At 42.1% G+C, this 23,782-nt stretch overlaps 2 protein-coding genes across 3 annotated transcripts in view; one reads left to right on the forward strand and one right to left on the reverse strand.

Annotated features, from left to right (window-relative positions):
- The window catches only part of copa (COPI coat complex subunit alpha), a 124,139-nt gene that overhangs the window by 50,458 nt on the left and 49,899 nt on the right, over window positions 1–23,782 (forward strand). The window lies entirely within an intron of this gene.
- Window positions 1,342–23,488, reverse strand: LOC128525162 (interferon-induced protein 44-like). 2 transcript variants are annotated; one of them, XM_053497494.1, is made up of 8 exons: window positions 23,201–23,488; window positions 14,811–15,303; window positions 14,676–14,730; window positions 13,273–13,468; window positions 13,017–13,163; window positions 12,617–12,809; window positions 2,584–2,684; window positions 1,342–1,735 (listed from the first exon to the last, which is right to left on the reverse strand). In XM_053497494.1, the coding sequence occupies exons 2-8, from the start codon at window positions 15,292–15,294 to the stop codon at window positions 1,559–1,561; spliced, it is 1,353 nt and encodes a 450-aa protein (XP_053353469.1). In that variant the 5' UTR covers window positions 15,295–15,303; window positions 23,201–23,488; the 3' UTR covers window positions 1,342–1,558. The 2 variants fall into 2 exon arrangements, with proteins under 2 accessions (XP_053353469.1, XP_053353470.1); XM_053497495.1 differs by having other exon boundaries at window positions 14,676–14,727; window positions 23,201–23,487.

A 23,782-nucleotide genomic window follows, 5' to 3' on the forward strand; every position in this document is an offset into this window, starting at 1 on the left:
CTAAAACAGACTTTCTGGGTCTTTCTAAATTTTTCTTCAGCGAGGGGAACAGAACAGTCTCAATATGGTGAACCCTAAGTGATGACTCTTAGTGATCAGGTTAGCCTGTTTGTCTGCTTCTTGGCCTGGGCCCTGGGTAGTCACTAACTAACTGGGCCTGTTCTGAGACTATATGCTATACTACAAGAAATGAGAGCAGCAGCTTATTACTTCATCGCCTTCGCTAGTTTCAACACCCCTGTAAATTTATGCTTACTAACCTCTGACTGTCAAAGGTGTACTGTATATCTTCAGCTCCAGCATTTATCATCTTTGAGAACCTAAGCTGTCCTAGAGCCCTAAGATTACCTGGTATGTCCGGTGCTCTGGCTCCCGGGATACACCTAACCACTGCCGCTGGCGCCCCTAAAGGCCTGGCTAATTTCACGTGCCTCAGTATAGAGTCTCCTATAACCAAAGACCTTTCAGGCACATCCTGCACTCCACAAGCTGAATAATAGCCATTACATATAGACGTTTGGCAGATGCCCTTATCCAGAGCAACTTACATTATTATTTTATTATACACCTGAGGAGTCGAGGGTCTTGTTCAATTGCCCATCAGGGTGGTGGGATTTGAACTTGGGACCCTACAAACTGTAGGCCGATGCCTTAACCACTGAGCTACCCCTGAACTATTATAAAGTACCTCAGTTGGGTTTTGTTTTTAGTGCCAAGACAGTACAACAAAGTATACTATTTCAGTATAGTATACACAATATTACATTACAGTACACTACATTATGGTACAATACAGTACAGTACACTACATTCAGGAAATAATCATCAAACACCAAGTTTATGGCTTTTATGTGTACATTGTGTAAACTTTGTGACTTTGATCGTTAAAAATTCTATTTTAATTAACAACAACATTGTCACATACATTCTACAGGTACAACATAGTGGCAGATTATTTTAAACAAATAAAAGAATAGCAAGAACATTACTAGAACTCAAACAGTAGTAAATCTGAAAGTAGAAGAAAGACGCTAAAATAACCAGGTTCAGGTGACTGCAACTGAGACAATGGAACTGTGATGGTGTATTCTGGGAAATAAAGTTTGGAACGTCAACATATAAGTCCAAAATAATATAGTTCATGGTTGCAGAAGCGCCCTCTGGGGGTTATCTCTGACAAATATCTAGACCTAAAAGTGTTTTAAGTGTGTACAAGTCATACTTGGCCAAATTAATCAATTTCCAGGAAATCTGAAAACTTGTAGTGTAATTTGATATAGTGCTTAAATTCAGTTAAATTCAAATTTATTTGTATAGTGCATTTAACAAAGGTCATTGTCGCAAAGATGATTTTGGATTAATGGAAAGTAACTAAGAATTGCATGTTTAGGTTTCATGTTTTCATATTCTTTAGAAATAAAGATGTTGCCATTTAGACACAATTTGCGAGTGCAAAAAGGGGGCGTGGCAGCTAAAATTAAATAAACATAACTCCTGGAAACATAGAAATTTTAAATTAAATCATAGTTTAGCATTAGGGTGCCTTTTGCTTGTGACTCTACTCTCCCTCACAGGAAATGTCCTCAAAGTACCCCTCAGCCGTTCTGATCATCTGCAAAATGGCTTTAAGGAGCATGATGTCTGTGTTCGGCTCCAGGTCCAGCTCTTTGCTGTAGTTCTTCACTGGAACCACGGAGGCGAGAGAAATGCCCAGATGTAAACTCACCTCTTTCATCTAAATACACACAAACACATACAAACGCACACAAACGCACACACACACACACACACACACACACACACACACACAAAGCTAAAATGATAGCTGGCTAACTATTTTTTTTCCACACAAACAATTAGTAAACAACACTAAAACCTTGCCTTTTACTCTAGTATGCAGTGTTAAATTTTGGCAAAAAAAAAAAATCTTCATCTAGGAAATTTTTGAAAACACATCCTAGACTAGTTTATTGGCCAATACAGTACAAACCTTGGATTGCGAGTAACTTGGCCTGTAAGTGTTTTGCAAGAGGAGCAAAAATTTATAATAAATGTCAACTTGATAAATGAGGTCTTGAAACACAAGTAGTAGGCCACGCATGCATTTTGTCTGCCGAGCGTCACATGATCACAACTTAACCAATGGTATTTCTGTCACTCTATGGGATTGTGGCTAATCGTCTTATCTGCTCAGTCTTAGTCCTCGTCTGTCACTCGTATAGTCAACATCCATGCGCTCATTTACTATAACAGTGTGACTATGTGTGCGCACACATAAAGCATTTTTTTATTTTGTGTCCAAGTATATAGTGCAGGAGATGAATTTGTTTATCAACAATGCAACGTCACATTTTTGCAAAATTCTCCAAAAGTAAGTGTCATTCGAGAGAGTAACTGTAAAGAACTGTAAAGAAGAAGATTCCAGTAAGCTGACAGAGAACAGTAATTCCATTAGTGTGTATGTGTGTGTGTGTATAAAAGTCATCCTACACACTAGCCCCCATCCTCCTCTACTCAATCATCGCAAATACACCAAATATAATATAATATATTATAGTCAGACTCAGAGCAGGAGAATCTCACCACTGTGTAGATGTAGTGGCTCTGATAAATGTTTTTTAGATCTTCTCCCACCAAACGACACGCTTCATCCACCTTAGTCAGCAGAACCATCTGTGGGATTCCTGTAGCACAGACAGAAAGTACACACACACACACACACACACACAAGGTTCTATAGTTTTGTTAAACACAGAGAGAGTAGTGGGTTAGGGGTGGTTTTATAGGAGCAATAAACACAAAGTGCTTTCTCAGTAGAATTTTGTGTGTGTGTGTGTGTGTGTGTGTGTGTGTGAAGATCCTGGCGCATCAGCTATCTTCATATCTACATAGGAATAACATTCATGAAATGTGTTAGTCAGGATCACAGCACAGTGACAGTGCTGGTTAAAGTGATAAATGACAACCTACTGGCCTCTCATCAGGGATGCGCCTTTTTGCTTACAGTATGTTGCTTGACTTTAGTGAAGTCATTTGACAAACTTGATCAGACTATAGGACTGTAGGAATTAGGGGAGCAGGCCCCAGGCCTTATTCGATTGATCTTTATCAGTCTGTAGATGTAAATAGTAACTATTCAACTTGAACTAAAATGAAGTTTGGTGTTCCACATGTTTTTTTGGTATTATTATGATATTAGTTTCCACTGTTACGCTGATGACAGACAGTTACAGTTGCCAGAAAAAATATATAAACCTTTTGGAATTTCATGGTTTTCTGCATTCGTCCTTAAATGTAAAATCCTTCATCATTAGCAGAATTCTCCAACCTGTCATCTGATGAGATTCAGCAGATCATCTCGTCATCTAAGAGCTCCTTCCTTTCACAACAACCATCATCAACCATTCCATATCATCTTTTCATGTTCCTGCTGCTTTTAAGAAGGCAAGAGTTATTCCCATCCTCAAGAAACCCTGCCTGGACCCATCAGAAGTTAACAATTATCGCCCGGTATCACTTCTCTCTTTTATTTCCAAAATTCTTGAAAGAACTGTTTATAACCAAATGTCTCTTTATCTCTTACAGAACAACCTTAATGATCCCAAGCAATCTGGATTCAAAGTGGCACATTCTACAGAGATTGCCCTTCTGTCAGTCACTGAGAAGCTCCATGCTGCTAGATCTGCTGAACTGTCATCTGTCCTCATCCTCCTGGACCTGTCAGCTGCATTTGACACGGTGAACCACAAGATTCTATTATCTATTCTTACAAGCCTTGAAATTTGTGGAACAGCGTGGCAATGGTTTGCTTCTTACCTAGAAGATAGGTCATATGAGGTAACATGGAGGGGATCTACATCTGCCCCACGTAGACTCTCTACTGGTGTCCTGCAGGGCTCAGTACTTGGTCCTCTTCTGTTCTCCCTCTATACCCAGTCTCTTGGTAAGGTCATATCATCGCATGGATTTTTATACCATTGTTATGCAGATGACACCCAACTTACTCTCTCTATTCCTCCCTCTGACACTTTCAGACCCGGATCTCAGCATGTCTGGCAGACATCTCATCCTAGATGGCTGCTCATCAGCTGAAGCTCAAGCAGCACGTCTCGTTTTTAACCTTCGCAAGTTTTTCCACACCACACCACTCTTCCGCTCCCTGCACTGGCTTCCTGTAGCTGCCCACATCAAATTCAAAATGCTGATGCTTGCCTACAAAGCTAAAAATGGCCCAGCACACACCATCTCTCAGGGATCGAGGGCGGCATTCATCCAGGTTCTTTTCTGTTCTGGCACCTAGGTGGTGGAATGAACTTCCTCTAGAGGTCTGTACAGCAGAGACTTTGACTATCTTTAAACGATGATTCAAGACGCATCTGTTTCTCCAGTACTTGGACTAACCCCCCCCCCAAAAAAAAAAACCCTCTTCCCAGTGTTGGACTAATGGCACTTAGTTATTAACCTAATTAACCCAGTGTACGTATGTATCCAATGATGTAAACTTTAAAGCACTTTTTGAAAGTCGCTCTGGATAAGAGCGTCTGCCAAATGCCTAAATGTAAATGTAAATGTAAGAGATTTAAGATGAAGCAAAATTTTATCTTAAAATTTTAGATTTGTGGTTTCAATAGGCGATTAATAGAAGAGAAAAGTTGCTTTAAATTTCCAGAGCTATTGTTAATGATATTTGAATAAAATTGTGATCTTGCAGCTCTCAATGCTCTTGCATATGCCTTCTGATGTTCTCTGTAAACTTGCTTATGAACAGTGAGTCCTGAGGCCTGTAGACGTCGTTCAAGAACACGCCCAGCTGTCTTCATCTTCCGCAGCTCACATGTATACCAGGGCGCTGAACATGAGAAGCAGACAGTTCTATATCTGACAGGGGCATGGGAATCAAGGAGACTGCTGAGGGATTGGTTGTAGAAGTCAAATGAGTCAGTGACTGAGAAACATTTAACAGAGAAGAGATGCTGAAGATCGTCTCGGGTTACTTTGCTGTAACCCTGTTCCCTGAAAAAGCGGGAACGAGATGCTGCGCGAAAGCGCTATGGGAAACGATTCCTCGTGACCGGTTGTGAAGCACGTGTGTGTCAAACACGCCAAATATTTTGCCATCTATAACCTCAGGCAGGTGACGTCAACCGATGAGGTGCACCTGGAGGTTATAAATAGGCATGAACCGGAAACACCCTCAGGTCAATTTTGTCTGAAGGATGTCCAGTCACGCATGCAGTGCGGCATTGTAGCGCAGCATCTCGTTCCCGCTTTTTCAGGGAACAGGGTTACAGCAAAGTAACCCGAGACGTTCCCTTTCAAAAGCTACACTCGATGCTGCGCGAAAGCGCTATGGGAACGAGAATACCCACTCCGCCGCACTGCAAGTGTCTGGACCCCCAGGGTTGTGTCGTGTGCGCACAGTACCCCCAAGGAGTCCTAGACCCCGTAAGCATGGCATCAAACCATGACGCCTGACCGATGTCTTGCGGAAAGGCAGCCTGCCGCATGCCATCTTTGGAAGCCCCTCTTGCCGGAGCAATAGACAAAGGCAAGCTTCCTGGTCGAACGGCCCTAAGCACTAGAGGCGAAGTATGCCACGCGCCTCATAGGCTAGAGCACTAGCATCTTTAACCCAACTCGTCTAATGGCGGCGGCCCTTGGGCCGCGGCCCCACGACATATGAGACCCTGCTCTAATTTACGGCCCCGGCTTAATGCAGAGGTGCGCTGTAAATTGAAGAGCATGAGCTGGACACAGCGAATGAAGACTTACTGCTCCGGAGCTAACGGCGGAGGACCGAAGGCTTCAACTGTGGGAGATAGTTGGGTAAAAATGCAGAACGGCTTTTTTTTTTTTTTTTTTTTTGCAGAAACTTCCAGCACTGTAACAGTTTGGCAGTGGACTGGGTCTACATGTTTTATGTCCTGGAATGTAAAAGATCCTGAAGGACAGAATTTGTCCTGTCCTCCTAGGCTAGGGCACTAGCATTTCCAACCCAACTCGTCTAATGGCGGCTGCCCTTCGGCCGCGCCCCCAAGACGTATGAAACCCTGCTCTAATTTACGGCCCTGGCTTAATGCAGAGGTGCGCTGTAAATTGAAGAGCATGAGCTGGACACAGCGACTGAAGTCTTAACTGCTCCGGAGCTAGCGGCGGAGGACAGAAGGCTTCGACTGTGGAAGATAGTTGGGCTGGAGTGTAAAAGGTCCCGAGGGACAGAATTTCTCCTGTACTCCTAGGCTAGAGCGCTAGCATCTTTAACCCAACTCGTCTAATGGCGGCTGCCCTCCGGCTGCGGCCCCAAGACATATGAAATCTGCTCTGATTTACGCCACTGGCTAGTGCGGTGGTGTACTGTAAATCCTAATGAGCATGAACTAGACGCAGTTAATGAAGTCTTACTGCCCCGTAGCTGTAACGGCGGAGAACAGAAGCTTCGAAGACAACTGCAGAAGATAGCTGGGTGAGGATGCAGAATAGCTCTAGCTAGCCAATGGCAAAGCCTAAGCACAATAAGAAGGCTGATGAGGCCCGTGAATAAGCCTGCAACTAAGGGGTGCTTTCCACCAGCCCCATCAGTCAGGACGTAGGCGAGGAGCGGCTACGTATGTTCTGAGTGCACTAGGGCAAAAGCCTGAGGTCAATTTTCTTGCAGAAGCTCCAGCACTGAAGCAGTTCGGCAGTGGACTGGGTCTGCATGTTTTGCCATGTCCTAGTGTAGTTTTCCACGCTAGGACATGTTAACCTCCTGACTGCTGGAGGGAGTATTTCAGGGCCAGAAATAGAGTCATCGTTTCGGGGCAAATGATGTGCAACACGAGCATATGACCTCTCCAGATCCCTTGGGCTGGGTGGCCATCTAAGGCCGCACTCCGGCCCCTAAGGGAAAAACGTCTGCCGTTAGCAACTTGCGACGACAGGACGGACCTAGAGTGGGACCCAGAGTCAAGGACGAGGGTCTGAACCACATAAAAAGGGTACGAAGCTCCCGGCGCGTAACCCTTATTACCTCTGGGGATTGGCCCTTGGATGAAATCCCCAGGCACTTAGCCACCACAGAAGCGGTGACAGTTACTTCCTGCTTAGCTTGAACTCCTTTAGAGTGTTCAGAATGGACTTGACGCGCGCAGGAGACAGCTGTGCCCGCAGTGCGGTCGGATCTCACATGACACTCAATGTATGCTTTGTGTAGGAAAGAGAACGCTTTCCATGGCGTTGAGACTCGATCCTAAAGAAAACGAGGTGAGCTACGATGACATGTTAATGCCAAGGCGCTAGCTCCATGAAGAGGGTACGAAGCTCTCGGCGCGTAACCCTTGTTGCCTCTCAGTTGCTGGAGGGAGTATTTCAGGGCCAGAAATAGAGTCATCGTTTCGGGGCAATTAGTGTGCCACACGAGAAGATGACCTCTCCAGCTCCCTTGGGCTGGGCGGCCATCTAAGGTCGCGCTCCGGCCCCTAAGGGAAAAACGTCTGCCGTTAGCAACTCGCGACGACAGCACGGACCTAGAGTGGGACCCAGAGTCAAGGACGAGGGTCTGAACCACATAGAAAGGGTACGAAGCTCCCGGCGCGTAACCCTTGTTGCCTCTGGGGATTGGCCCTTAGATGAAATCCCCCGGCACTTAGCCACCACTGAAACCACTCTGGGAGCAGTAATGTTACCACCTGGCCTAGCTTATACTCTTTTGGAGTGCTGTATGGAATTCGGCGCACGCAGGAAACAGCTGTGCCGGCCTTGCGCTCGGATTCCGCATGACACTCAAGCTCATATCTCGTGCAGGAAGGAGAACGCTTTTGGGCGTTAGAACTCTGCCCTGAAGAGAAAGATAGGTGAGCTAGGGCGACGTGTTGGCGCCGGATGGCTTCGTCTGGGAGGGGAACATGCGCTATGGCCCCCTTTGCCAGCCAGCCTGTGATTTGAATTAACAGAGGTGCTCACTGTGGTTTCACGGAGGTGGAAACCCACGCCGTAGAAACACAATGGCTGAATCCTGTAGTCCAGGAGACATGCTTAGCAGTAGCTTTCACGCTGCCAGCTTCTCCAAAGGGGCGGTAGTTTTTTTTTTTTTTTTTTGCTCAGCTAGGCAGAGGAGTGGTGATGATGGTGGTGGCTGTTAGGTGTTTGGTGTCCTGAAAACACGACAGGAGGGAACCGAGCACCTAACACTTTGTTGGAAACCGCTGTCTCCCGAAACACCAGTGGCAGCGGGAATTGAACACCGGTCTCCTGAGAGTGGTGGTCTTTTATAGTGCCTCGTGCTTAAAGAGACATAGCTGGCAGTAGGTTCCCCGCTGCCAGCCTCTCTAAAGGTGCACGAACTTTACCACCTCGGCTAGATGGGTGTGTCACTGGAGACCGCTGCTCTCCGAAACACCAATGGTGGCGGAGATTGAACCACGGCCTCCTAAGGATGCTGGTCCTCTTCATAGCTTCGTACCTAAAGAGACATAGCTGGCAGTAGGTTCCCCGCTGCCAGCGGCTCTAAAAGGTGCAGCTCTCAGTAGGTCAGTCTGGTCTGCCTGCAAAGCCATCGTGTGCAGGGCTGCACCAGGCTGACCCGCTGCCTGAAAAATCTTCTCCCACCAACGAAGATGTTAGTCTACACGCTTGGTAGGGAGTGTGGATTTTTCCCAAGAGGATGAGCTCCCAGGGGAGAGATAGCCCGTGAGCGTCTCTCTGATCTGGGACATCATCATAAAGGACCGCGCTTTCATCCATGACATTGGAACAAACCAAATGTCAATAGCACAAAAACACAGGATAAATATGGCTTATTCCATGAAAGAGTTAACTCATGGAGGTCGCCAGGAGGAGAGGGGCCATCACTGAGGCCCCTCCTCCTTCGGCCACCCGACAGACACCTGTCGGCTGACCGTGAGCGTTTGGGGGATTTATTTAATTTATTTATTTTTATTTTTACCGCGAATCGAGGTGTACGCGTCGGACCGCGCGTTACCACCTCTAACACAAACTAACACACCGGCTCATCACTAGAGGAGCGGTCTGGAGTGATAGTTTCCATCTCCGCGGGAGCGAGAGAGAAAGTTTTTCCCCCCTTCACCAGAAGCGCCGAAGCGCGCTGGAGAAGTGGAAGGTAAAAGACTCATAATCCGGCGAGAGAGTGAGAGAAAAGGAAATCCTGTCTCGCGCACCTCGGCCAGATTGCACGCCAGAAATGCGCTGCGGGTCGCCGTTTCACTTTAAGACGGCGAACCCGAGCGCGCGGGACTTTAATAGGGAGAAAATCGCAATACTTACCTGCTCCCTGAATCCCGAGATAGCGTGCTCCTCCCCCAAACACTCAGACAGAAACGCGAAGATCGCCCTCAGCGAGATATTCTTCTACACGGAGGGACGGACTCGTGTCTTACTCGGCCATCTTTCTGGTGAGTAGTAAGACACTTCTATTTTCGCTTTCTGTTAAAATGCTTGCACACACGCACACACACAACATGGATCCTGAAGAGAAAATGATCTGAGGGTGTTTCCGGTTCATGCCTATTTATAACCTCCAGGTGCACCTCATCGGTTGACGTCACCTGCCTGAGGTTATAGATGCCAAAATATTTGGCGTGTTTGACACACACGTGCTTCACAACCGGTCACGAGGAATCGTTTCCCATAGCGCTTTCGCGCAGCATCGAGTGTAGCTTTTGAAAGGGAACTTTGCTCAGAGTATCTGGATTGATCTTTTTCAAATTTCTGTAACATATTTGTCGTTTTGCTTTTGTGGGGGAACAAGGAAGTGACAGCTCCATTGAAACGACCTTGTGGTCAAACACCCCCAGATAATACACAAAAAGGTTGCTAATGGGTACAGAATTTGTAATAAGTGATCCAAGGTATGCCCTCTGGAATGTGTGGGAACATCAAGATGCTGTTGAAGATTAAGGCAGTCCAGTAGTTGTAAAGGCTCAACTGCAAAATGGCAGGAGGGAGTGTCAACATGAACATTAAACTCACCGAGTTCAATAATGTTGGCAGAAGTGAAGACAGTGTAGGCACAGTGAGGGGAGACAGATCCAGTTGCTTTCGGTATAATACAGCTAAGCCACCACCACGTCCAGTACTGCGGGCTTTCTCTAGGTAGCTATAACCAGGGGGGCAAGCTTCATTTAGTGTTAAAAACACCTCTGTCTGATGCCATGTTTCCGTTATGCACATAAAATCCGAGCATTTGTCCATAATATGATCTTGTATAAGGACTGAATTATTTGTAAGAGATTGTGAATTATAAAGTTCTATTTTTAGCATTTTCGGTGTAGTAAATTTCTGTAATGGCCATAGTACAGTGAGATCCACTCCGCGTTTTCTGTCCTGCTTGGTGAATAGCGTCCTCGGAAAGTTTCCGGACCTGTCCGACAGAAATCTCGTGGTGTTTCCCATGCTACAAACACCTGGAGTAACATTGCTCTGATGACGTGTTTGATGAGCGACAGCCGTCCACACAGATGGAATGGATGAAGCAGAACAGCCAGGCTGATGATAAACAAACTTTCGCCGGGAACTTCTATGGACATACGCAGTCGGCGCAGAAGTCTGAGTTCTTTTATGGCTGCAATGCACATTGGAATTGAATAGTTGTTATGACTTAATAACTGCGGGATGGTGTATTTTAGCTTCATGCCACTTGCCGGAAAAACTAGCAAAACAAAGCTAGCCACGCGCTAAATGCAGAGATACAGCCAAATAACTGCAAAGGCAGTAAAACAAGGCTCAAAAACTCCAGTGTATCGAGACCACAGTCTCTGAACATCCAAGAAAACCACTCAACATCTTAGCAGCGCTGAAAAAAACGCCAAAAAACCAAAGGTAAAAACTAAACTTAAGTTTAAAAAACAGCCTTCGGGTTGCTAAAATAACCCATATAAAAAAAATAAAAAAAATAAAAAGCATCAAAAATAGCAGCAGGAGAAGCGGCGCACAGCCAGCGCCAGCGTCCTCTCCCAGCATCAATGTTTCAGGTTTGATTATTTTTACTTTGTTACTGATCCACATCACTCCGTAACATATTTGCATAAGTGGGGGCGCTGGAGAGCCTATTATGGAGTAGGACGTGTTTTGTCGGGCTCTCGCTGAATAATAACATATTTGCATAATGTCCACCAACGTTCCGCCATCTTACAATTACCATACTCTTGTTAATGTGACCAAGCTTTCATGCCGGGTTCGCTTAAACACTTTGTATATAAATATAAATATATACATCTTCCTTTAAATTATTCAGGCTTTAAGGTCTATGTTTCCCCACAAGTCTGAAATATACTTTTTATATATTTTTTTATATAATAATAATATAAAAAAACAATAAAAAAACGAAAGCACACAAAATCCTTTTTAACTGTTTACTCTCCACCATTCACCAAAACTGATCTTAACACTCACAAATTGGCAAGGCGCATGTGCACTTTGCGTGTGTGGATGCATTTTTTCCCTCTGGGCTTGCTGTAGCTTCTAGTTATTTGTTTGGACGAGAGAAGGAGAGATTGCTGTGGATCATTTTCTTTCGAGGGACTTTTTAACCAAATTATCTTTGACCGGACATATTCCCGGACTTCTCACACTCCGTCATCGGCCTCTCTGACTTCATTAACCCCGGTGAGACCGAACCATACTCAATATACTCGGATAACACACATACAATAAACACGGACTTCGGACATTTCACATACACATACTGTTTATTATATGTAGTTTGTAAATATTGTTTATATCTTTGTTTGGTTGTTGTGCACTTTTTTCGTTTACTTTATTTAGTTTTGTATAATACACGTTTGCTTTATCTACTTGTTTGTGTTTGTCCTTTTTGCTTACCGGCCTTTTAACGCAACACCGACACAAAGATAAAAGACCTCCCAATTTTTGTAGCCACAGTTAATATAAATTTGCTGGTCGTTGTACGGTAAATACACGGTTCGTATTGACGGGTCTCCAAAGCTGTGTTCAGTTATGGTGATGGGTGTTTCACAGCGTTTCACACGCTGTAGCGGTAGACCAATCATAAAGGACCGCGCCATCTGACCAAACACAGAGGTGAGGGCTCACGGAAAGGAGGGGTTTAGACAGACTGAATCTTCAAACTGCTTCACACGTGTCCTTTAAGAATCATTTAGAAATGGGGTAAAATTAAATCTATGTTTGGAGAAAACTAGTGTTTTTTGACCGTGCATACATGTAAACCTGTTTTAAGAGACTCATTAAGCAAAAGTGGCAACCTTTAAAATGGTATAATAGGGGCACTTTAATTAATAACTACTTGACCCCACCTCCTTGGCAGCAATCACCCAACTTTTACAGAGTTTTAGCTGATGTACAGACTTTCTCATATTCTCTTGAATTTTTGTATACACTTGGAAATTCATCTTTCCCTCCATGACTGCAAGCTGGCCAGGCCCTGATGGAGCAGTTCCAAATAAAACTCCTTTAAGGAAACCAGTGTCTGCTATTGAGTTGGTTCCTCCCCTGCCTCTGCCCTGACACATTCTCTTTAGTTTTTATTTCCATAATTTTTTTATTCTGTAAACCTGCTTTGTAAGAGTGACCATTGTTAAAAGTGCTATATAAATAAGATAGAACTGAACTGTGTGTGTGTGTGTGTGTGTGTCTGTGTTACCCATGTCACTGGCTTTTCTGCGGAAAGCAGTCAGTTTTTTGATCATCTTGTCAGACAGCAGTTTGATCTTGCATGCGTCCATCACGAATACCACGACATGGATCTTCTCCTGCACACTAGGAGCTTTACTGAAATACGTAGAACCAAAGGAGAATAAGGAGAACCATGACTGGCGAGGAAGTGGTTGGTTAAACTGAGAAGAGAGAGAGAGAGAGGGAGAGAGAGAGAGAGAGAGAGCTTTTTAGGAACATGAACCCGGTGGATAACCTATTAATGCAACATCGAGGGCATCATTAAGGTTTGCACACCCACAGGACCTAGATTTTAGTTTTAAACACCTCTACCAGTGTGTATGGGATGTGTATGTTCGAGTTTTACACGTGTTTGCTCTGCTACGTACCTGGTATCTGTCCTGAATGTGACCGTTTAGAATTTTGGTAAAGTCGTCGAAGTTCAGTCCAGCGTTAGCTTCCTCCTCCAGTCCCATAGAGTCACACAGCGTGATCGGCAGGAACTTATCACCTGCCTTAATGGGGTACACACGGAACTACACACACACACACACACACACACACATTATCCTACATTACTGCAAATCACAGGTTAATGTTGGGGCTCTAACTCTAATACAGACATGTTTAATATAAGGGAGTCACCTGTGTGGTGAGGCTGGTGCCAGCGATGCCCGTGTTGGCCCTGCAGCTCACGTGGCCCTTAAACACAGAGCTAATGGAATTAAAGAAGCTGGATTTGCCCGCTCCCACAGGACCGACCAGCAACACACGAGCTTTCTGCACCGAGCTCGCGTGAGGAGTCCAGCGCAAGATTGTATCAATCAAAAATTTCTTCATCCTATACACACAGACAGGCGTAATTTGAGTAAAAATTTATTCATGAAAGAAGAAACCTCTGAAAATCACAGATTAATTATAAACTTTAATATGTGAGTCAATCATAGAGAATCATCATGTTCTAACTAACCCTCACAGATAATGACATCACTTCCTTTGTTCAAGCCCAGCAGAACCATATTCATCATGGTCGAAACCAAAGATCAAGCTGGTGGAAGAATACCTACACTATCTTCAGTGTTTCCCACACATAGAGTATGCTTCGGCAAGCTGCCCAAGTATAGTGATGGCCACCCAAGTATATTTTACTTGACCCTTTAAAAAAAAAATCTGTCAGGGACAATGATCGATTAACTAGTAGCAAACAGTCCCCTCTCACATTCCAACTCTTGCAACTGTTTATTCTGCTACAATGAGAGCGGTGTACTGAAAGACAGGGGATCCAGCGGATACCAGCTGCAGAAAAAAAAATCACTATTATTATCTTACAGGCTTACTATTATTATTTTTCTTCTTCTTCCGTACAAAAGTTTGGTGTATAACTCGTCCTTGTCATGCACTCATAAAAGAGGTGTCAAATCGTGCAGCTTGTTCAGAAATGGGGTGCTTTACGTCTTTTTTTTTTACATGGGGGCAATTAACATATAATGTTAACTTCCATAGAAACTTTGAAACTGAACTGAACTGTGGATCCAACTGTTGTAGAGACATGAGGGACTGCTCATTTAACTCAGCCAACCTATTAGCCTTTCTATTAGTCTTTATAGTGTGATTTTCTTTAGAAAGTGTACCTCTCTAGTTATTATTATTATTATTATTTTGGTCACAGAATGAACCTAAAAACACGTGATCTTATGTATCTGCGCTATTACTTTGTTAAGACGCTCTGGATTTAGAGGCTATATGCTCTAATAAACAATGTCAGTGTTGTACACCAAAGAGTGTTTAGTTCTTAATTTTTTTATTCATCCTACTCTTGTGTAGATGGAGGTGAGGGTTAGTAGGTTGTACCTGAAATGTGTAATGTTAAACATCATAAGTATTTTTTGTTTGTTTGTTGTAAGTAGTAGACCACTTTTGTGCTGGCAGGTAACGCTGTCCCGGCCTGCTGGCAATCCCTACAAGTATATTTCAGACTTGTGGGGAAACATAGACCTTAAAGCCTGAATAATTTAAAGGAAGATGTATTCTAGTGTGATTTATCTTACTCTAAAGTCCACTCAATGTTCCTCCATGGTTTCTCCATAAGTGATCCAAATCCTGCTGAGAAACCAACACTAATGTTAGTAGTCACATGAGCCATCTCTGGTCTACCGTAATTCTGTAACAAAAAAAAATCTCACCCTCCACGCGGTACACCTCACACTCGCTCAGCTGGAGGTCGTTGCCGTGCATTTGCACTGGGATAAAATTATACATGCCTGGATTGCTGTACACAGTGGCGGTGTTTTTGTGTAGAAAATCCAAGGAAATAAAATTGGGCCCAGTCTTTCCATCAATAAAGGAGCACTTGGTATTGGTACTGAACACACGCAGAAGATCTTTATTACCCTCATCCTCATTAAGGCTGAAAAGGAAGGCTTTGTCATCTGTAATGTTCTGACCTGTCTGAGCGTAATCTTTACTGGTGTATGCTCCAAAGATGTAGCCTGAGTTATTATACGCTACAGTAACAGTCGGACCCTGGCGGTCACACTTCCTGTGGAAGGCGTCGGCGGTGAAGCCGTGCACACTGGCCTTGAACAGCAGACTGAGTTTAACATGACCAAGTAGAGAACACAGCTTCAGCTCCTGCTGATTGGACAGATGAGATGAAATCACACTCATTATGGAGATCTGGAACAAAACAAAGCAGAACAGACCAAAGCTCACATACTATCAAGAGGAAAAACCATCACCTAATCCTAAATAATCAAATCCTAATTCTAAATATTGCTACTGTAATTCAACTCTACTTCAGACTGTGAAAGGTAATGATGCTCCTGCTTTTGAAGATTAACTCAATATGGGTGTGGAGAGAGAGAGACCCGAAACTAGCCATTAGACTACAGTTCGGAAGGTCCCAGGTTCAAACCTACCAACAATCACCAAGTTGCCACTGTTGGGCTCTTGAACAAGGCCCTTTATCCTCACCTGCTCAGATGTATAATGTGTTAAAAATGTAAATCGCTCTGGATAAGAGCGTCTGCCAAATGCCATAATGTAAATGTGATGTAAATGTCTCTGAAAATTTTTTGTCTGTCTGTCCAGCTAGATTTTGTCACAACATTACACAAAACTGACTAGCAGAATTTAATGGAACCCTTTGTTAGGTATTTGCCTGAAGGTAAACCTGAGCCATAAAGGAAATCAAAATCTCATCTTATCTCATCATCTATACCCCTTTTATTCTGTATACAGGGTCATGGGGTCCTAGAGCCTTTCCCAGGAGACTTCCGCCACAAGGCAGAGTACACCCTAGATGTGCCACATTACGTCACAGCATCTAGTGCTTTTTTTTTTTTTGACAAATATAGTGCTCTTTTCCCTTGAGGAGGGCATGGCTACATGCGTCACCTAACAAAGCCAATCAATGTAAAATGTTATCGTGTATAGACAGAGAAATAATATTTATGCAACTACGAGCCGCCAAAAATCTCACACAAACAAAAGTGCGATACAGTATGGCTTACTCCAAAAAAAGGTATGCTATAAAAACTGAACCTTCAAAGATGAATAGACAGATCATCACACTGAGGTGAGGATGTGTAAAAATACCCACACTGAGAGTGCAGTATGTGCAAAAATCAACTGTTAAGTAAAAGTGAAGTTATGACCATTTATGTGCCAAATTTCATCACAGAATCTTGCACTACTTAGATCTCTGCATGAAGTTTAACCTGCCCTATAAGGAAAATCAAAACATTAAGTAAAAGTGATGTTATGTGTTGGATTTAATAATCTACTTTAAAATAAGCTACTAATAGGTGTTAGATAGTGTGGCAACCGTAATATCCCGAAAGGCGGGAATTTGCAAAATTAATTTAATTCGACTACGCCACCCTGGTGGGGCGCCAGGGAAATACTCCCAATAAAGACACACAGGTAAGCTCCGCCTATCAAAGGCAAGAATAACGAGTAACTGAGACGTGGGTAGCAATACAAAAGGGATGGTTTATTTATTAAAAACAAACAACAAATATCTATTGGCTCCCAAGAGACACAGAAGTAATAAACAAAAATTTATTAAACCCAACTCCCAACAAAAAGAACCCAACAACAACACACACACACACACACACACAGAGCTAACGCAATTGTGTAAAGTCCACACAATTACCACGGAACAATAATCACATTATACATAAGAAAACAATATAAACAAACTCTTTCACAGACTCAATAGAATATGGAGCAAGGCACCAAGTTGTCTCCCAGTCCTATATACGACTAAACTGGTGCCTAAATGCACCACATTAACATAACAAAAAGGGACAACAACAACACAAACATTTGCGCCGTCACAACATAATACACAAAGCAGACATGCAAAACTAATAAAATCAAATAAAATATAAAATGAAAATAGGAAAACAAAAAGAAACTTAATCAGCAGGCACACCGTACAGTGGGAGCCACGTCAAACAGCCGCCTGGAGCATGACAGGTCCATGACAGGACCGTGACAGAACCATGCTCGATCCATGCACGGAATGTGATCCCCAGCGATGACGCAGTTAACGATGCTCCGCCCCATAAACGCCCCCACGCTTTCTAAAAAGATGGTTGCAATGCTGTATAATCCCGCCAGATGGAGCATTGACTGCTTCAGTTAACTGCAGTGTCCAAGCAGCCGTATACTATATTCAATATATATAACATAACTTACGTCAACATTAACACACACTTTTGCCATGTCTAGTAACGAATTTGTCACTACTCTTCTCTTATGCTGCACGCCTAAAAAGATAATAAAAATGACACCAATCCTGCCATGATGCTACCCTGCCCATACACAACACTGGCTCTGAAGATGAACTCAGACTTTCCAAAACTTACTATTATTTCTTCAATTGAAATTAAGCTAGGATGAGACCTACCACTCGATTTTAGAGTGCATTATACGTGCGAAGCGAAAAGGAAGTAAATAAACACATAGCAATGCAAAGAGGACAGAGCTGCGAAATATTTAAGCCATATAAATTCAACAAAGTGTGATCATAATGGTTGTTGTTGCAGCTGTTTAGGTAATTGGTTCCATCGTGTTACTGAACGCAACTGTGTTCACAAAACCGAGCGTAGGGAAAGGTGGCAGTTTCTTTGAAGATAGCGATTGCGTAATGGGGGCAATCCGTTGCAGGGCGGCGTTTTAGGGCATAACACACCTCTGAACGTCTTTTGCCTTGTAAATGATTATCCTCATTTACCTTCCAATCCACCACAGTACACATACTCTGTATACTGTTGCTATTTGTTGGGGCACTTGGTTATACACAACACTTTAATGTATGAAACACTTACTTCCTGGTTTGTTTTATTTTAAATATTGCTTATTACATTTTCCCGCAAAATAAACAATTGTGTAAATTATTAACGTATTGATGTCTTTTAATTAAGGACAAAAACAGACCCTTCGCTTGTGTTTAGGACTGATGCTGAACAGCTGTGTTCATACAGTAGGTTTAATCAACGATTTACAAGACAACAGTTAAAGCATTTGTGGATGGATTGAGGTTTCTTACCTTCCACTCCTAAGTTTGTCTTTGCTCTTTTGATGAAGTTCTTAAAACCCAAAAAGAAATTTATACTGAGAAAAAATTATTATGGGTCACATAATCACAAACACAAACCAGCACAGATACATATGATCAAGTGTTTAACTATTGTTTTCATTTGTTTCTATGACCAGTAATAATATTAATAATAATAATAATTATTATTATTATTAGCCCAACTCTTTGACTATTTAAAACAACGTCGTCTCCTATTTTTTTCCCCATTGAAGTTGTTGGTTCGAGTAAATGTATTTTTAAATACCCAAACAATCCCCCAACAATTTAAACACGCACACATAACTTTAAAAAAAAAATTATACTTTCAAAACTAGTCAAAGTTAAAACAGTAATTTGTATAAAAATCTGTTGCATTTTTGCTTAAAGGTCATTAAAATACCCGGATAACACCAGCTGCTTATCAGTCTCTATCTGGTCCTTTTATATTAAAATATTAATTTAAAAAAATATTAAAGATGGAACAGTTTAATTCTTTGTTTCCCCCCTAAAGTATCAGATGTTTTGCAATTCTATGTTCAGAATATACAGTAGACCAAACATCATTCTAAAGCTGTTGCACTGTGACGTCATTCCTACTACAGCTCCCTCAGGCTCCTCCAGTAGCTCCAAAACGCCAACCGTCACAGGCAGTACTAGTCTGGCATTTCTAGTTTCCAGTGTGGCAACAAAGTTGCTTTTTGATCCTTCAGGCGCTGAACAGAAGAGAAGATCAATATCGTTCTACACTTTTTGTTGGTGTGCGGCATTTTGCGATGATCCCTAAATCATTCGTTGCGCCGTAGAGAATAATGATGTTTATGCTTTTAAACATGTATAATTTAAGGCGGATGTAGCTGAAAGACAATGTAGAGAGGAAATATATCTGGGTATCTTATTCACGGGTTTATTTGCTATTGAATTCGGAGATGCGAATATCAAACTAACTTTAACGCCGTCACAAACCGGTGTTATGCGCTAAAGTACCCCCCTGCCACGGATTTTTCCCCTATACAACATTTTTTATATTATTTTATTATATTATAATTATTTTATAATTAAATTAGTTTGTTATAATTTGTAATTTGTAAACCATAAACCTATGAATTTATGTTCTAATATATTATTTGAAAGATTATGTGGGGGGCAATCCGTGGCAGGGGGGCATTTTAGAGCATAACACCGGGTCAGTAGCGTACTGTATGTAGTGAGCATAATAACGTCAATGGATACATTTGTTACATGGACCACAAAAAAGCAGGTGATTCAGCATCATCAGCCTAATCAACCAAAAATCCTATGATAAAGCCTACTGTATGTTGCGCTTGGATTCATGGTGGGGATGGTGAGGGCAGAGGAGAGCCCATGTGTGTTTTGTGTCTTAAACCGCTGGCAGCAGACAGCATGAGACCCAACAAAGTAGGAAGACACTTAGAGACAACACACCCCAGTCACGTTAATAAGCCACTAGACTAAAGCTCTAGATAAGTGACAAAGTAAGCCTGTTATAACAATAGCACGTGTATTTTATCTGTTTTAACTTTGGTGTTTTTTGATCTTATTGGTTTAGAAATTGATATTTTAATAAATAGTAAACTTGGCTGTTTCCGTTATCATTTTGTTGAGAGGTGGGGCTTGAAAATTCGCCCACCCCCTTAAGTGGGGAATGACAGAAAATGTTTGAGAACCTCTGGCTTAAAGAGAACAGGAGAATTTAGTGAAGACAAAGATATATAAACTTTACAGAATATCTAGTTGTAATAAATATAAAATATATTAGTAAACCTATACCACAGAGTGTGTAAAATACTGTTTTAGGAATTCTGGAATGTAAATAAACTGCCTGTGCTAATGTTAACCAGTGAACTTTGTTAGCGTTAGCGTCACTTATCTAGAGCTTTCTTTCTGTCTGTATTATCGTCTGCATTAAATTAACAGAGAATTTACTTAATGCGCTTCTCATACAAATAAGTTAAGCGATATACTGTAACACTCGTATATGAGCATTAGTTCATCTCTGAAGCCAAACTATAACTTACAGAGTACTGAAGCTCCCTCACACAACTCCCCCCTCCCCCCCACTCCTTAACTGATAAACACTTTAGAGTTTTTATCCAGCTCATTTACTAAGCGTTCGCGCTACCGCGCAAACTCACGGTCGAATTGAGAAAAATATAACCCGGTTATGAGCGTATAGCTCGCTAGCGCCTGTACATCTATCCTCAGCTTGTGTCCCTCATGAACTGCATCACATTAGATTCACAGAAATAACCTGCATATTAACTCTTAACCAAAGAATAAATAAATGCTGAATTTATCCAGACAACACTCAGTCAGATTCTGAAGGTATTTACAGAGAGCACAAACACTCTTCATCGGGTAGTGCAGCTTTTTGTAATAGGTACATTAATAGTATTTTCGAAGCTTTAGCATCTTTTTGAGGAAAAGAGGAGTGACATTGTGAGTTTGTGACACTGACAGTAAGTTGTAATATTAACTCCAGACTTGGTAAACAGACCATTAAGTTATCTAAACCTGACCGCTGCTGGTGCTGCCAGTGAAAACGGCCAATAAAAAACTAAACTGGGAAATGACTTGTAAACTACCCTGAAAAAAATGTATAAAATATAGTCACCACTTACCGCGAATAGTCCATTAAGCTGCCATCTCTCATCTAAAGCTTCATCTCTGTAGTGCAGTTTGGTAGCGTCAGTTCGGCGGGGGAGAGGGTGGGTCGGTAAAATCACATGATTGCAACTCAGCGCAGCTAAATTGCTGGCTTGTTGTAACGTGTTCTTAAGAACGAGGCTATCTAGTGGTGGAACCAGGTAAATTAATAAATAGGGCATGAATGGGTGTGTTTACTGTGAAATCTTGACACGCCTTTGTGAAAGGAAAAGGAGGGGGGACTACGGCGTGCATAGGGCAGCCGTACGCCATTCACGTGACGTGGCTCTATCGGTAGCTACCAGCCCAACGGCCTACAAAGCAGCCGAGTTGTAAGCAAGCAACCTTCTTACTCATAAGCAAAACAGCAATGGCGTCGCCACTAGCATTATCAACTATGAATAAGGCGAAGGAAGTATAATATTCCACCTCACTTCTAATACGAGGAAAATAAACACATTAACCTCATCTATTGACCACATGGAAAGAAAAGACAAAACAGATACTTACTTGGATTAAACAATCGCCCGCGTGAAGCTAGATGATTACTCACCGCCGATGCCACAGCTCAATCTACCAGCCGGCATTCGCATCCTGCTAGCGCCGCTGACACTATAACAATACACTAAATATGCTTACTGCTAAAGTGATAACAAAATTTATTGTAAACACTGGCATACCTAAAAGCGCGCTTCGCCACGAATAATCCACACACCATGCTGCCACCTCCACTAGAATTAAACTGTAAATAGTATCGATAAGCATTAAGCTATTCACCTAGCTACACAGTCAACGGAGTCCAAGCCTACCTTAACAACCAGGAACCAGGAATAAAAAGGGACACGCCAGGTTGAAGAGGACCCAGACACCAAAAACACATCATAGACTGCGTTCCCCTTGTTATTCTAATAACCACACCCCCAACAAATCAAAACAAACACTTACCCTGCCACAAAAGGAAGGTGGAGATGGATGTAAATGTGTAAAATAGCAGAGGTTTATTAATAAACCCCAAGCAAACAAATCCAAAATGGTAATATAAAAGGCATTAGGTCAGGCGATGTACAAACAACAATGGTAAGGTCGGGGCAAAACTCAGAATCAGAAAACTTAGCATATTTAGGCTTGGTAAATTTAGATGGGATGTACTAAATAAGACTTTGCACTGCTGCAACTTTTTTTCGAGCTGCTTTTGTAATTGTGGAAAATGAGAAACAGGTGAGTTCAATCAGAACTTGGTGAAACCAGACTGTGTACATGCATGTGGAGTGTTGTAGTTTCTGGTGACCATGTTTATAGTCTATGATGCATGCTGGGAAATGGTGTTCAGGACCTGTACCCCTGTTTCTCTCACAATTAGCTACTGTCTTAATGTAAACAAAAACCTGCACCAATAGATGTTAATTAAAAAAGCTAAACTAAATATATAATTAGTTCATATTTTCACCGCTGAAATAACAGCACTAAAGTGGTATAAGTGAATTTTACCGTGCTTTAGAGTGGAATAAAGAGGCTCACTTCAGTGCACACTTTCACTTTGCACCTTTCATCTCCCCTCCGATATGAGTGACTTTATCTCAGTCATACTATACTCAGATCACAAAGAGGGGCAACTATTGCAAAGCTGACAAAAAAGGTAAAATCACTACCCCATAAAAACAACATAGCATATATATATATATATATATATATATATATATATATATATATATATATATACACACACAAAAGTGAAAGAGTATGGCAATGTGAGCAGCTTTATTTCAGTCAAAAGTTAACAGGCACATTCCAGCCATTGGTGGTCAAATGCTTATTCAATGCTGGACACAAACAGCGCAAAAGCATGATTACTATTGGTATAAAAAAAAATTAAGCTCTTCATGTGGATTCATGGACAAGTCATTTTCTCGAGGTAAGATTTAAATATTTACAAGAAAATATTGAAAGTTTTTTTGTTTCTTCACTCTCCGATTACCGAACAGGGAGTGTATTTGTCTGACCACCAAAGAAGGACAACTTAGTGTAAACAAGGCGTAAGATACTCAACCTTACAGAATGGGATTTCTTTGTATTAATAAGTTAGACAGAGAGTTCTGCTGTACAGAGAGACACACAGACATAGACGTGGGCTTCAACCTCAAATAATATCACATTTTTCATATTACATTAAAGATCAGCAGATTATTTTTAGCCTTATCCTTTTAGCCATTTTAACAAACTCTTTAACTGTCAACAACAGGTACTAAATGCTAGTAAATAATAAAAGAGTGTGTAGTCAGTCTTACTGAAGCAACTCATTATTCCATAATTACTACACACCTGCCAAACCTTCCTGTCTTTAGAGATGATCAGAGAAGATTAGAACACCGGCTTTCCCTCCCGGTCTGGAGAACACATCAGCTCCGGTGATTTTAGCAAAATAGAAACACACCACTTTCATTTTCCAGGAAATAGTCACGTGACTTGTGACTGCTATAAACTGGTTTAACCTGTATAAACAGAATGCAAGAGCTATTCTTTATCAGATAACTGAATAAAAATACAGATTAGCACAACAATCGCAAACCTGCTGTGTGTGTGTGTGTGTGAAGTGGTATAAGTGTGTGTGTCTGTGTGTGTGTGTGTGTGTGAAGCGGTATAAGTGTGTGTCTGTGTGTGTGTACAGTATGTGTGTGTGTGTGTGTGTGTGAGGTGGCCTGCAGAATAGAGCTATAACAGAGCTTTACTGACTGAGCTCTGAAGCCACCTTCAGGCCAAGTATGGACAGTAGCAGTGATTCCGCTTTCTCTGAGACTTCACGTCAGACCAGTTCAGTGGCTTTGGTGTGTCTCTCAAATCATCATTAACATTTGTTAAACGTTAATGAGTACACACAGCACAGCACAATGGATTACCTGCTAA

The sequence above is a fragment of the Clarias gariepinus genome, chromosome 1 (genome assembly GCF_024256425.1).
Source record: "Clarias gariepinus isolate MV-2021 ecotype Netherlands chromosome 1, CGAR_prim_01v2, whole genome shotgun sequence".
In the NCBI taxonomy this organism is placed as follows: Eukaryota; Metazoa; Chordata; class Actinopteri; order Siluriformes; family Clariidae; genus Clarias; species Clarias gariepinus.